We start from the raw sequence: 15,763 nt of genomic DNA on the forward strand, positions 1-15,763 counted from the left end.
CCAATTTTATGCTAAATTTCTATGCTACTCTTGTGCTAACTAATTTTATAATTCTCCTGCACAGTGAAGAGAGTTTGAAGTGTGTACTATAAAATTTGGAGCCACTGTTTCACAAAAAGCTCTAAAAAGCACTACCAGGGCCACCACAGGATTTAGAGAGAACACCGCAACAACATTTGGAACACTCAGACAGAAAATGATTTATTTAAATAATCTGAGTGAAAACCAATTACATTTCTCAAAATGAATTTCAAGGTAGCTGAAGGTGCGCAATCAAGCATCCTTGAAAATTGCCACCTCAAATTAAATAAAAAGCTCTCCTTGGAAGCACAGCTCATAGTAGGTAGGAAGCAGTGCTTTCACTAGGAATTCCAGCCTTACTCTCTGCCCATGAAAAAAGCAGAAGACAGGATCAGCTCTGGTCAACTTTGAGAAATCAAAGGAACTAGCCTAAAATCTGCTTCAGTGATCCCAAACATACTGAACTTAGGGGATAAAGAGTCAATCCAGTGTCAATACCCTAAAGCCAGCCAGTACTCCTTAACCTTTTCCCGCTTCAAGACAGCTAGATACTAAACAGTGCAACCCAAACAGGAGATACTAATTAGTTTTAGTATTAATAGGTAATTTCATTTCTAATTAAAGCTTTCTCGTAAGTGTGGCAAGCCTGATATTGCTGCACCCAGAGGAATAGACCAATTACGATAGCTGCACATTTTATACATAATTAAACCATCCTCTACTGCACAGCTTGTGATACACCTAGCTATATGTTATTTATACAATGTTAATTAATTTGACTCAAATTAGCAATATATACGTTGAGATGCAGAATGTCTGCCACTGTTAACTGGCATACAATCATTGCCTGCTGTTTAAGAGAACCACAGAAAATGGAATGATCTCTATAGATAGCAACTTTTGTGAATTCAATTTCACCCAAAAACTACATGAAAAGAAAATCAAATAAAACTGAGATTGGTTTGTTTTTTTTTCCTTTCTTACTGAGACTTCTTACATGTAAGTGGCTACCTTTCATCTTCATTTACCTCATATTTTAAAGATTGCAACTGAACATCCAGCTGTATCATTTATTTCCTTTTATTGACAACTTGTAACACCATCACTGGAATGCATATAAAACATTTGCCTAGAAATAACTTGCTTTTGAAAAAGACAACATTTTTTCTTCAGTTTTAAACAATGTCTGTCCATCAGTGTAGTTGTAGACCAGTTATGTTTTTACAGATATGTTCATTCACTGTACCAGCCAGTCCTCTAACAGCAATGCCATTACATCAACCATCACTTCTCAGCAGTTCTTGAAGATAAACCGAGTTGACATGATAAGCATTCATCCAGTTAAAGTGCCTGTAACTTTTCCTGTAGTGCATGTGAGACACTGCAGCATAGTAGTTTTGCCATGCTTGATAGTAAGACTTCCAGTAGTTTTTGTAACTCCAAGCCTCATATGGAAAGCCAGGAACACTATCACCCCAAGGGCTGCTGGGGGGGTCTTCTTCAGTTTCTCTCATAGGAGGACTAGAGAATTGGTGGTAATGACCTCTCTTTTGTTTAGCATTTTGTTTTGGAACTTTCTTTTTCATTTGATTTGGTTTTGGCACTTGTGATAGCTCCTGAGGCTTCTCTGGTGTAGGAGAGAAGCCTGTAAGACCTTGACCTACGGTGGGAACAGCATTCTTTTCCTGCGTATCTGAAAATGCTTCAAAGCATGAGTTATTTTCCCTGCTATTGGAGGAAGCCCTGGAACTGTATGAACTATCACTATCCACAGACACAACACCATTTACTACTGCCTCTATAGTATCTTCCACATCTTTACCCTCTACAGCACCATTTCTGGGGAGCTCACATTGTTCTCCCAGGCCTGAATAACTTCTTAAAATTTCAACATCCCTTTCCAACCCTTCTTTAATAAAATACTCATAGTCTTCAACAAACTCTGAGAAGTTCCAGGGATTGTTGTTCTGTTGGTTTTTGAAAGTTGACAAGCATGGAATTCTGGGAAGATTTTTTTTTAAGGCTTCATCATCTGGAGCCTTAGTGATATTTTGTTTGTCCATTTTGGAGGCAGTTTCTACTTGATTCTTCTGTTTTGTGTTGCAACTGAAAGTTTTGGGGCTACCTTTTTCTGTGTTTGCAGAATTTGTGCATCTTTTCATCAGTTTTTGCTTTGGAGCCTTTTTTTGTCTGTCTACAGAATTATCACTTGGAAGATTAGAACGAGGCCAACGTATCTCTGCAAAGTTATTTCGGGCTGGCTGCTCTACTGGTTCCTCTGGTCTAAGAAATACAGTGTCAGAATTCACTGAAGCATCTGTACGTGCAGCAGCTTTGACTTCTACCTCCCAATCTTCAAATTGATCCATCATTCCAGGAGGTATAGGCTCTGCACAAAAGGAAAACAAGCAGGCACTCAGTAAGTGCAGCCTTCCTTCTAGAACTCAAACGAACAATAAAGTGAAGCTTTACAGAATCACAAATAATATGTTAAGAGATGTTAAGTCAGGGCTATAAATTGACCTTTTCACTTCTTGAAAGAGCTTAAAAAGCCAGAACATTTTCTTCACAGAAGTCATCAAGAAGTTTGATTACAATAAGTGCTGCATTACTCACTGATTTTCTAGCATACTGTATTTAATCAGGTAAAAAATAAAAATAAGGAAGTGTAAGTGCTAAGTTTCTAGCAAAACACCTGGCCTTCTGACAAAGCCAGTGTAGCAAGTCTTCTGCAGTTTCAATTATTTCTTCCTTTCACTACTGCATCCTACAGCCTGAGAAAGGCTTAATACTAGACAACTGCTGTTCTGTAGCTTGCTTTAGTGTTGACTGTTTCTAGAAATCCAAGCAGCTATGTAGTTGCCTAAACAGCAGCTGGATGCTGAGTTTTTCTCTCTATCCATAGGCATGCACTAAAGTTCTTCATGTCCTGTCGCTTTGTACAACTGCGGCAGTTACACATTCGCAGAGGTCATCAGCACTGTGTACAAGTGACCTGACTGTACTAAAATTAATGCAGCTACCTTCAGCAGAGAAGGTGTATGTCAGTTCACTGTGCACTTCACTGAAGCATTGAATTAGCAGCAGAAAACAGCCAACAAAATACCACATAGCTGCATTCACAGGACACAGCATACCTGGTAAAGGAAGAAGCCGAAGATTACATTTCTGTGCAATTTTCATCATCATGTTTTCCTCTTCTCCACGGCAGCAGTATGTCACAGACAAGCCTAAAGTTCCTATGATACACAGTAGAAAGTATAATTACCTAACCAGACCCAGGAAGGCTAGCTCAAGCTTGGTAAATCCACATGACATTATTTTACCAAAGCGTCCAGCTCTGCCAATACGATGCATATATGTTTCCCAGTCCACAGGTACATCCAGATTGATGACCAGATTCACTTTTTCAGCATCAATTCCACGAGATGTCTTGGGAAAAGCAAGAGGAGAGAAGGAGATAAGTGAGTATGCTGAGCAGATCTTTAAAAGATACCACAACACACTGGGAGTTAACTGCTTGTATACTAACTTATATTCATTACAATACACTGCAGATAAAGCATCTACAATTCTCCAATCAGCTTATGGTACTAACATGTAGAACCAATATATTACATTGGGACCACGCGACCCCAGGACCATTTTGCTGATTCCTTCTTCATGGAAAATGCAAGCGTTTCTTCCCAACACCAAAAACTCAACCCCACAGCATGACAGAACATCATGCTAGCAACTGAAGACAAAAACCACCAAGCACAAAAAAGCTGCAGAAGTCTCAGACAAGAAACATAGCCACTGCTCTACCTAAAGCTGCTTGAGGTTTTACTGTTGTGAAGCATACTATACAAAAAACAAACTATTTCTTCTCACAGCCTCTACTCAAAGTAAGCACCTCTACTCCACTGAAATCTCTACAAACATCTATAATCCAACAGAGAAATTGTTATTTTTGAAACAGATGAGAAAAAGGGTACAATTTCTCAATCACACAGTGAAAACAAGTCACACAGTGCTCTTCAGTCACATGTTTTATCAGTATGTTTAAGTTACATTCAATTCCAAGTCAAATTTAATGCTCTGAAATAAATTTCTATGCAATTCTTACATATGCTATCAAATATCAACTCACCAAGTCTGTAGAAATAAGAACTCTACAGTGGAATTGCTTTAGTTTAGCCATAGCATCAAGTCGTTGATTTTGATTCATGCCACCTAAAGAGACAAAAATTTATATTTAGAAACTGAAATAAACATTAGAAACAGATTATCTTCCTCAGTTTCTTGCTCCTCAAATTCTGGAAAACACTGCTTTTTAAACCATAGATGAGATCAGAGAGAGACTTCCTCAAACATCAATTCTAAATGAGTTAGCAAGGGCAAACAAAAAGCAAACTTGAAAATAAGGAAATCCATTACAAAAATAATTTTTACTTGCTTTTAGAAAGAGAATTGTATATATGTGTATATATGTGTATATAAACGCACATGTACTTGACTCACTTGAATAGCACTAACCTTAGAAAAATTTTACTTGAACAAAAGCACACATAGCCATAAAAAAAGCCACTACACACTGTGGAAGGAGAAATTCAAAGGAAGGATTCTAATAACCATTAAGAGCTAATTATCAGCTGTTAACAGAGAAATGAGAAAAAAAGAGAGACTTAAATGCAACAACAGCATTCCAAACAGACACTGCTTGAAGCTGCAAGCATAAGAAACTTTCTCTTTACAAATAAACCAATACACTTGTCTAGATAGTCATAAATGACTCTCAGCAACAGATTAAAAAGCAGAAAAGTTATCAAAGAAAAAATTAGATTTAATAATATGCAAGTCTTTAAAGACTTGTGGAGATTCAAATGCTGTTCTTTGTCATTCGAACAGAGGTCTTACAAACCAAGCTTTTAAGCTGAACATTCCTATGTTAGATCAGATGTATGCACAAGCTTCAGCCTAGAGAATCACAAAGTTCTGAACAGACTTACCTGAAATGCACTCAGCAGGAAAGCCTTTGGATGTCAGTATTTCAGCTAGATGTTGAGCCCTAACAGAATATACACAATGAAAATTGTGAATAAAACTACTTAGCTGTATCAAGACAATGCTAGGCATAACAGCCAATGTATCCTTTTTAACAATGTGCATTCTTTACAGGCAAGGATTACATTCCAAAATTGTCAGTCTCATCTTATGTCCAAAGTAGTCACCTTACAGATTTTGCACCTTTCAGACCAGACTAGGGCAAGCACAACAGGATATTAGTTCTCACTGCAGCCTAAAAAACGTACAAGGCACCTTCGTGTCAAAAATGTTCCTTTCTCTTCAACATTTCTTACTGTTATATTTTACATATTGTGACTATATTTCAGATGTGAGATTTGCATATAGCTTCAGTTGTGTTTTGAGACCTTTATAAGTGATGCTACATGACTATCATAGCCACTGCTTTCAAGCTTTTTTTTTTTTCAGGTTTTATTTCAGATTTATTACCTGCTATGTAAATTTGAGAAGACTAAGGCTTGATTAAATGGAATCTTGCTAAACAACTCCTGTAAGTGCTGGACTTTTTCCTCAAATGTCTTATGAGGAAGTGGATGGGAATTCACAATTTTGTAATACTGCTTCAGGCCTGAGTAAGAAAAAAAAGCCATCAGATTAACAGCTGCAATAAAAATATGCATTGTGCTATATTGCTGTCAACTCACATGTCACTGCAGCTAGAACAAGGACTAAGTTAAAACAAACACACAAGCACCAAATAAGAACCTACAGGATATTTTTTGTTAAAAGGATGGAACATTTTGCAAGTGTTGGAAAACCAGAAAATTAATTTCATCACTAATGTTTTAAATACAGCAATATTGGGAATAAACACTTAGTGAACTAATCGATTCATAGATAAAGGGAAATGATAAGAAATCACAAGTGTTAAGGCACATGTTTTGGTTTTACTATACTCCTATTAATCTATTTTATATCAATGTAAATGAATTTCTTATACTTACCAATGAGACTTGGATCAGTAGGGTTCAGCCTCACAAATGTTGGCTCTCTCATGTATCTGGTCAAAGCACTAGCTAATGATTCAGGATAAGTGGCTGAAACTGCCAGCATCTGTTTATTGGCTGGCAGTGAAGAATAAATCCAACTACAAAAGAAGGACATTTATGGGAAAGACTGACAAATACGCACCTAATCTGTTAAGTGTGTGGGATAAACATTTTTCTTACTTGATTTGTTCCTGAAAGCTGCCTTCTTCTAGAAGCTTGTCTGCTTCATCAAGAATGAAGAGCCGGATACTGGCTGTATTTAAATAATCCAACTCTATAAGTTGTTTTATTCGACCTACAAAAGACAAAAAAAGTAATCCAGGCTTCACAAATATTAACTGAAAGATTCTAATCAAAAAGTTTATAATATTTCTTCTTTTTTAATATTAACTTCAATAAACCTTTTAAAAAGGCATATTTAGAATAATCTCTCACTAAAACATTGAGTTTTGTTTGTTGTTTTTTTTTTAAGCACTGGTCTTTGAGACTCACCCCATTAGTAAAAGGGGGGGAGGGTGTCAAGATTTCAAAGCACCAATTACTATAGTGCAGAAAGTGTGTCAAACTACCTGAAGTACGCTGAGGCATGCCCATACCTGGAGAGCCAACTGCTATATGGCATTTCTTCAGTCTTATTTTGTCCTGGTTCAAAGGAGTCCCTCCAATGAAGACATGGCACTCCAAACCTTCCATTTTTATTCCAATGGCCGTGATGACAGCATGAATCTGCACAGCAATCTCTCTTGTTGGAGCTAAGATCAGAATCTGTAAGGGACAAAGAATTAGCCTTGAAAGCAGCAGAATGGTTCAGAAGATTGAAGTACAGCACCCAGTCTTGACATCATGATGCCAAATACCACAGTTTGCACAAAATCCACTAAGAGTTCAAACTTGTTTCTAATTACGAAGTTTGCACAGCAGCAATAGAAGTTGGAGCAACTTTTTACCACAGAACATTTCGCTCGCGGGGCAGACTAAAGGATGCCATGTTGGAGCAGGGGTGGACGCGCGAGTCTCAGATGCCCAGACGCGCCCGCGGCTCGCTCGCAGGGCGCGGGGGAGCCCCGGCCGCCGGCACAGCCGTAAGGGGCCCCAGGGCCGCGGCCGGGCTCACCTGCGTGGCGGGGTTCTCCAGCAGCAGGGCGTCGAGGGCGATGGCGGAGAAAACGCAGGTTTTGCCAGTGCCGGACTTGGCCTGCACAATGAGGTCTGGAAGAAAGCGGCACGCGGGGGTCAGCGCGGTGCCCCGCACCCCCGCCCCGCTCCCCGCTCCCGGCCGGCGACGCAGCGCCCGGCCCGGGGGTCCCTCCGCGCCCCTCACCCAGGCCGCAGCGCCCCAGCGGGATGGCCTTCAGCTGCACCGGCGAGGGCCTGTGGAACCCAGCCGCCTCCAGCCCCGCCAGCACCGGCGCCGACAGCAGCAAGGAGCCGAAGTCGCAGGGGCCGCCGGGCACCAGGACGTCGCGCGTGCGGAACCGGCCCTCAGGCGGCGGCCGCGGCGGCGGGGAGCCCGCGGGCGCCGCCATCTTGTGAGGCGGGAGGGCGAGGACGCAGCGCCGCGCGAGACGCGGCTTTATGCACCGCCCCGGCCCGCGCATGCGCATGCGCCGTGGAGGGGCGCCGCCCGCACGGCCGCGCCCCCCCCGCGCCGCGCCGCGCCGCCAGGGGGCGCTGCGGCCGCCGAGCCGTGCGGCGACGCTGATTGGCCGCCGGGGCCCGTTTGAGCGGGATGACCGTTAACGGCCGCCGCGCGCCTCGTGCCCCCTCACGGAGTCCGGCCCCGGGGAGCGGGGAGGCTCCCCGCAGCCCCCCGCGCTGGTCCCTCACCCACTCGTGTCCACAGCTGCCAGGCCCTGGCCGCTTGGCAGTGCCCGCCACCGGGCCCGGCGGAGCGGGGGCTTCCTGCGTTGGGCCCACCACCTTGGAGCACCCGTGCAGCCCGCTCTGCCGGGCACGTGCTGCAGCCAGGGAGGTTTTGGCATAAACACCGTTCTTCCAGAATTAAAATGCTGCAAACTGGAGGAAAAAAAATATGTGGCCACGTGACAACAATGATTAATTACACAATTTAGCAATGTGGCATGATCCTTCAGGGCAAAAGCTGGGTTTGTTTTGCTCTGTGTGAGATCACAGTCTCTTCATTACTATCCAAAGCAAGGTAATAAATAACGTGCTCTGCCTGGCATACAGTTTATTTCAGGCTGATACATACTTTACCAATAATTTGACTGTGTGATTTATTTGGTGGAGAAGTATATTGCCTTCTTCAGTGGGTGGAATTTAAATCTTAAAACAGTCATGTATGAAAATTTGAAATGCTCCATATTATCAGCTACTGCAGATGTTCCTCTCAGTTGGCAGATAAGTCAAATTGGACATCCAACTATCTCTATTCAGTTTTAAATGACTTACTTTGAGTTTTCAGTAAACTACAGATGAATTTCTGTTTACCAAAATCAACAGAAAACAATCCCACTGATTTTGATCGAATTTCACATTCCAAGGGTGAATATTAATTCTCACCATGGCTTTATCTGTACAGCATGTTTTAATTCTGCTTTTCCTAAGGCTATTCTCCACTAACTTGTTCTTATCTAGTACCACTGCTTGCTCTCCGTAGAGATATCTCCTTCCTTTTTTTCTAAGACTTCAGAATCCACTCCTTTTTTTCCTTATGTCATCGCTCCTTTCTCTGCCTCTTTCCCTCCTCAGCTTCCCTATATGATGCACCACACTGTCATCTTTTCCTCCAGCAGCATTTCTTCCTCTTTTTTTCCCCCCAAAGTGGCTTAGTATCTGATTCTGTCTATAAGTGCTCTTTAGAAAAAAATATCTCTTGCTTATAGGTGAAGCTATGAGATAACTTGTAAACCCTTCTAACTCTGCTGCACTTCAGAGTTATCCTAACTGTACAATATCTGAAACAGACTTTGTTCAGTAAAATCTTACTGGCTGGTGCATCTTCACATATCCACGTCACGCAGGGAACTGTTAGGAATGGTAATCCACCCATCTCTGCGACTGTGACAAACATGCCATTCCACAGGCAGCTGGTCACCTACACGGCATAGCTCGTGCCGTTTTTCTTAAACCTTGTAGTTCTGTCATAATTAGGAATAAGCTATCTTAAACCAGATGGAAACAGATACTCCATCCACGAGATCACAAGGTGCTTGCAAACCAGTTATCTGTAAAAGATTAGGCTAGGGGACAGATTATGCCTCCCTGTCAGTCTACGGCAGGTTTGATGCATTTAGTCCAGAAGCAGACTGTCTGCCTTGGGGGCTAATAATTACAACAAATCTTTGCAGCTAATTTCCTGGGGGGGGAGGTCCACCGACATTAGCATTTCCTGTTGACTGCAATAATTAGGGCTAACACTCCCCACTGTGTATCTCATAGGTGCATTTAGCCACATAGAGGCAATTAATGATTATGTCTATAAAAAAGTGATCCTTTAGATGTAGACAGATAAACCTATTCAGCTAAGCAACCTTTCATTCACTCCTGAGATCATTTGTCTTACGAACAGCACAATAGCTTAAACTTATAAATATTACAGAGGACAAAACCTCTATAGTACATGAGCGGAAGCAGTACAGTGAGATCTGGAGACCTTGCTGCAAGACCAGTGCAGGAACTTTAATTAGCCAGCGAATCTGAACCAAAGAGAGAAAACGTGGCTCCAGGCATGTAGGAGGATGGACTGAGCACAGGGCAGAATGAAAGAAGGCACCAGGCCAGAAATGGGAGGAGGAGAACACAAGGGAATAGTCAGAAGAGAGGAATGAGCATAGAGAGAAAGAGAGGGAGTCATAAGAGGAAATGAAGGCAGATGGGTCAGCAAAGGAATGATGCAGAAGGCTCATAAGAGGATGAGAAGTACAAAATTGATTGCATTGCTAAAACAGCTTCAACAAGCTTCTTGACAGTAGGTGCCCACAGTATCCATAGCTGTACAAGTTCGGAGAGAAAGCAGTCACCAGTACTCTCTAAGCTATTCTACTGTACGAAAATGGCACAAACATTTTGTTCTGATCCCTCTAGTTTCAACCCTCATTCTACCACCCTGACAACAGAAATGAGTTTCTTGTTTAAACACTCCAAGTCTGGGATGCTGTTGTATTGTATACAGAAACAAGATCTAAAAGCCAAGGTGCTAGGAAAAATTAATAGTACAGCATTCACTTCAGCAAAGGCCAAATCTATTAATCTGTTGTATACACATTACTTACTACCTTCTGTAGACCACTTATTTTAAATTATGGGTGGTTTTATTATACATATCAGCTTTTATTGTCATAGCAGTTTAGAGGATCTGGACATGCAACTCCCATTCATCCTAATGGGATTTGAAAAATCTCAACAGTGTCTTCCACTGTATGAGTACATACACTGGTTCATTATCCTTACATTGCCAGGCAGCCTAAATGAATTTTAAAGGCTCTTGGTGTAGCACAATCTCTGTGACTCCTTTGCAATTCTATCATATTACTGACAGCAAAAAAAAAGTCTGGAAAATTCTATTCTTTATTTTTTTAGTATTAATTATGATCTTTTTACATGCATATCTGAGTACCAACCAAGAGCAGGGCCCCATCATGTCACGCACAGTACAAAAAAGAATATAGTTTCTGCTTTGGGAAGCTTACCTCTACAAACTCAGGAGAGAACAGATGGCAGGGGAGAGAACTATGCCACAAAGCAGAGGTAACAGGATAGCTATTCACAAGCATTCTGTTAGTTCCAATTATTTTTCAATTTTTAGGTGGATATTCCCAGTTGGTCCTAAAGGGGAAACAAATCTCTAACATGAGATAATGATCTCTGGATAAATCTGGGAATAGAGACAGACAAGGAGACCTGGACATAACAAAGGGTTTAATTAAAGACAGCCTCTCATAACCCTTTTAAATGGATGTGATTTAAACAGATGATGAAGAGCAGTCGGAAGTATCTGCACCCATGGGGGACGGACAGGGCAGAAGTGATAAAACAACTATACACCACGAACTGCTTCCCCTTTCTGTTTTCCCCACCTCGCCCTTTTTCTCCCCTGAGATAGCAGGCATGTTGTAATGCTACTCAGGTGACTGGACACAGAAGTCACCGTTCTCTGTGATGCACTGTTAATAGGACATTGAGATGCCTTAATTACCTTAATTCCAAAAGATGCTGCTGTTTATTTATTTAATTTTCTCAATCTCTGTCAGATGCAGGAGGGAGAGATTCCAAACCATCTCAGTGTCTATGCTGAGTAGCACTATGACACCATGACTGGCAGATTTATTGTTCCTCTCCCTTTGTTTTCGGCCCTCACTGGTTGTGCTGTGTCAAATTGAGGTCATGCTCCTGCAGTCCCCCTCATTCCCTGCAACGTGCATACAGCCTGCGGCTCAAAGTTGTCAGATAGGCTCTGTCTCTTCCTTTGCTTTTGCATGATTTCTAAACTGAATCTGTGGACAGTTGCTAATGCACACTAATAAGCCCTCCCAGCCATTTCATGTGGTTTACTGAGTTCCACAGTACCTGATGTTTCACATAAGCTCCAGAAGCGTCTGCAGGGCATGGCCACCTGGTCAGGTACAAAAATGAGCTTAGCTCTGCCTCTGTATCATGCCAGAAGCCCTGGTACGTGATGATGGTACTGAGGCATGACTCAGGATGAGACTAGACTGTCTGTGTCTGATAGACCAGATGCTCAGATCCTAAAAGCTTTCCCTCTTGAGCTATATCAGTTCATCTAATGAAGGGTTTTGCTTCTCCCTTAAACCTGCTACCTGTAGAAGATTATGACTCTACTGCTACTAACTTTGTTTTAAAATCTCTGAATATATATGTTCTGCCATGAGTCAAGAGTGCCTTTGCCTCTGGGTTTCAGATTCAGAAAATACACAAGGTGCCTCACAGTAAAATGCTAGTTATCAGAGGCATTTTGATTGAATCAAACAGTTTTATAGAACAAATAACCCACGGTCAAAACTACAGAGTGGTACAAAGTGAGACACTTCAGTTTCTCTGTACAACCCTGCAAATGTGCTACGGGCTCACTATCTGGCCTCTGAGGCCCCGGCTCGGTACGCTGCTCTGCACTGGTACATCGCACAAAGCTCCGTGCAACAGGGCCCTGCCTGTGTGCAGCAGCTTGCAGGATTATTGCCTGGCTTGCGAGTCACAGCATGCGCACCATGACAGTCTTTTGCTGCACTTGAAATGGAGACAAATGCTAATTCTCAGGAACTTGCTCTTCCTCCTGCAGGGAAGACAACTGCTTTCTGTCCCAATTCTATCAGCAGCTTTGCTCCCTAGATAAGGGGGCCTGAAAGGTTCAAAAATCATGAAGAATTTCTCCCATCCTGGGCACAGGCAGGTACATATAGACAGAGTACACCATAAGTAGGTTTTCCATTCCTCTTTCAGGAGAAATGTTGGCAATGTTTGGGTGCAGAATGATGCTACCGTACTATATGGAAATGATATAAACACTTAAAAGAGCAATGTGTAATGTAGTTGTTGAAGGGGGAAAAAGCAAGTGTGGACTTTGCTCCAAATAAATAAATAACAGCCCTTTTTAATTTTAGATAAGCTTTTATACCAAGGTTTGCTGAGCTATTTTCAGTTAGTATGAATAGGATCTAGGTCACCAAAATGCAGCCAGCTGAGAGGTTCTTTAGCACCACATCGCACAGTGAATGACATAAGGCATTTTCCTCTCCTCGTACAGGGAATATTCTTACCCAGTGCAAGAGCCAGAGGAATGTCATGGGTTGGAATTAGGCTGGAGCAAAGTTAAGTTTTACTCTGAGGAAGGGTGAGTGAGGTAGGGGCATAATAGGATCTTTAAAGAACACAAATGCAAACAGTGCATGCAACAAGTAGCCCACTGGAATAAACAAATTTTGAGGGGTAATTTATCTCCTCATGCACAATAAAAAGAACAGAATTAAATTTTTGGCATTATATTCTTACCTATCTGTTGGCTGGTTGTTTGTGTCTCAGTGGATTTAAACAAAGATGGATGCAATTGAGGTCATGCTGCAGCGTCAGTGGGAAGAAATTCTGAAAGGTTTGCCTTCGGTGTGCAAGAAAGTAAAAAATGAAAGAAAATTCAGAAATAACCATGGATGTTAGTTCAACAAAGAACAGCCAAGTGAAAGCACTGAGAAACAAGATCAATGAACTGAAAGACAACAAATGAGATAAAGAAACTGTCAGCTGTAAAGGGATGTTTTCTGAAATAGGAAGGAATGAGGCATTTTAGGTAAGCTGAATATACTGCTCTGAAGGCATATTCTATTTTTTGCCCAAAGGTCTCAGTTTTTCATTTTATGTTGAAATAAGCCACGTAGGTTTCTGCTTAAAGGAGTTTTATTCTCAACTCTTTTTTTCTCAGAGACCTGATTTTCCGTTGCACTGCGCCGTCTGCTCATCATTTACACCACTGCAGAGGAAGTATAAAATGGAAGGGAGTGGAGGGCCTGGCATGAAGTGTCACTGCTGCTTTGAACCAGTCGTCTAAGCAGAAGAGAAAAATGTTGCTTAATGGGGAAAGTCTACTGGGAAAAAAAAAATCAAAATTTTCTCTTCTCATGCAAGTTCCCAGCAGTTTTGAGCACATGAATGTTCAGGTCTTTCCTTTATTCCACATTTAAAAACTCCTTCGTCAGCCTCATTGGACAGGAGCAAAACCTGAGGCTGAAAAACTGATGAAACCAACAACCATAAACAGAAGCCAAACAGAGGCTAAGAGCTTCTCCCTGTTCATGCGCCGGCAGATCACACGGGTCACTGTCTCGCAAATGTTACAGGAGCTCTCTGGGACACCGCAATTGCCCATTGCCATGTAAATGGGAAGCTGGCCTCCTGAATGCTATATGTGCTGGACAATATAATATTGTTTAACCAAGACTCAATGCTTCAAATAACCACATGTATCTTTTTGTATTAGAATAGTCAAAGCACTGTGACAAGCATCAGTTAAAACAAATTCAGGAAGAACATGATTTAAAAAAACAGGAATTTTAAAGAAAACCCTGGGGAGAGCATCCTGCGGTTAGGCTAATCCGTGGTCTGATTTCATGCAGTTTTTCAAGATGCCAAAACCACAGTACTCACTAGCAGTCTACTTTGTCTAGACGTGGCAACGCCGGGAGGGCAGAAGTCCCTCTTGATGCGCGTTCTCAGTCTATTCCACACCAAATGTCAAAGAGCACCTGAAAATGCTATTGTTTTCAAAACTGGCTTGGATAAGCTAAGCTTACAGTCACTGTTGTGCTCAAGGCAGCTGAACCTAGGCCCATGTATTACAAATGTGAAGAGAAAAGGCCAGCATGTTTTAGCTATGGTGCCATGCCACAAGGAAGAAGGGTTAGTATCTAAATATTGCTTTACCGAACTGAGATAATACACAACAAATTATAAAAAAATAGTACCAGTGAAAGAAAAGAAATAAAGGTCTTGATTCACCCAAACAATACAGAAACCTAGAGTCTGAAACTGTGGCTTTTCTTGAAAACAAATCCTTGCATGAGGCACAGGAAAAGAAAAGTGAGGTCAGTCAGTGTCCCATTAATAATTGTCAGAGGCAGGCTTTCAGCTTGTCTTCTCCACATGATGCCATCTTTCTGATTTTTTTTACCACTGACTGGCTGTTCAAACCTGCCATATGATACTCGATACGCCTGGGTAGGCTGGGGAAATACATACCCTGACCTGAACAGGTCCATGGGGAACATCCAGCTGGCCAAAAAACCCAGACGGATTTCAAGAAAAAGTTTATAACTTGGCCAGGTCTTGGCTTAGACTTTTAAAAACGTCTCAGGATTGGCAGGTATCCCACTCACATCATAGCATACCCTGCTGGAAATGATTCACTTTTTGATAAGGTCATTTCTTCAATACGTTACTGTATTTACTGCCCAGAGCTCTACAAATCCTTGGAAAGAGATGTAACTTTCATGCCTCCTTAACAGAGAGGAACTGGAAACCCTGAAACAAGTAAGAGACAGGAAATTTTGACCAATAATAAAGAGATGCTGGAAGGATCAATGAATGTTAACTCTAGAGCATTTCCCAAATATACACGAAGGGCCAGATCACAAATTTCTGATTTAAATTGGATTTTGACAGGAAAGTCAGTTTTGACAAATCCCAAGATCAGTTTCCACAAATGAACAAACACCCATTGCCAACAGTAAAAAAAGTCTTTCTTCAAAAAATAAAGGCCTGAAAACAAAAAGATTTTAGTCAGACTTTGTCAATATTCAAATTTACAGCCAAAAGCAAGTAATTAATTTTTTCTTTGCAAATCTGAAAATGCAGATTCTCATTCTATCAAATTCTTTCCCACTGGAGACCAATTTAACCAAGTATCAAACCATAGTCTTGATAACCCAAAACAGGGGACTCGGCATTTTTCATCTAAAGTCTGTGTTTTGCATGTAAGATGGGAGTGAGATAGATAGATAGATAGATAGATGAGAAACATGCTGAAAAATTCAAATCCTTTCAAATTCAGTGCTGTTATAAAGCCTGATGATTCAGAAGGGTTTTTATTTTTTCCCAGTTCATGTGTCTATCTGATTTCTTGTGGTAACAAGCAATATCAGAGGTTGTTAATCTGAGTTAAAAAATATTACCCTTAAACAAGTGCATTTGTAGCACCGATAATGTCCACTCATATCCAG

General features: G+C 41.5%; 1 protein-coding gene across 1 annotated transcript; it reads right to left on the reverse strand.

Annotated features, from left to right (window-relative positions):
* Positions 1-1,085: 1,085 nt before the first annotated feature.
* Positions 1,086-7,610, reverse strand: DDX20 (DEAD-box helicase 20). The gene is made up of 11 exons (XM_026077220.1): positions 7,399-7,610; positions 7,192-7,286; positions 6,674-6,842; positions 6,258-6,372; positions 6,033-6,175; positions 5,518-5,656; positions 5,013-5,071; positions 4,154-4,236; positions 3,348-3,453; positions 3,159-3,260; positions 1,086-2,410 (listed from the first exon to the last, which is right to left on the reverse strand). The coding sequence occupies exons 1-11, from the start codon at positions 7,601-7,603 to the stop codon at positions 1,299-1,301; spliced, it is 2,328 nt and encodes a 775-aa protein (XP_025933005.1). The 5' UTR covers positions 7,604-7,610; the 3' UTR covers positions 1,086-1,298.
* Positions 7,611-15,763: the final 8,153 nt, after the last annotated feature.

Source organism: Apteryx rowi, unplaced genomic scaffold (genome assembly GCF_003343035.1).
Source record: "Apteryx rowi isolate R43461 unplaced genomic scaffold, aptRow1 scaffold_45, whole genome shotgun sequence".
Lineage (NCBI taxonomy): Eukaryota > Metazoa > Chordata > Aves > Apterygiformes > Apterygidae > Apteryx > Apteryx rowi.

What these genes read in the sequence shown, in the direction of transcription:
- DDX20 (XM_026077220.1), bottom strand. Translation starts at nt 7,603, where the DNA reads ATGGCGGCGCCCGCGGGCTCCCCGCCGCCGCGGCCGCCGCCTGAGGGC. An exon ending in AGCTTTCAGGAACAAATCAA is followed by an intron (nt 6,176 to 6,257) that starts GTAAGAAAAATG and finishes CTTCTTTTGTAG; the next exon opens with TTGGATTTATTCTTCACTGC. An exon ending in TCGGCTTCTTCCTTTACCAG is followed by an intron (nt 2,411 to 3,158) that starts GTATGCTGTGTC and finishes CCTTTTGTGCAG; the next exon opens with AGCCTATACCTCCTGGAATG.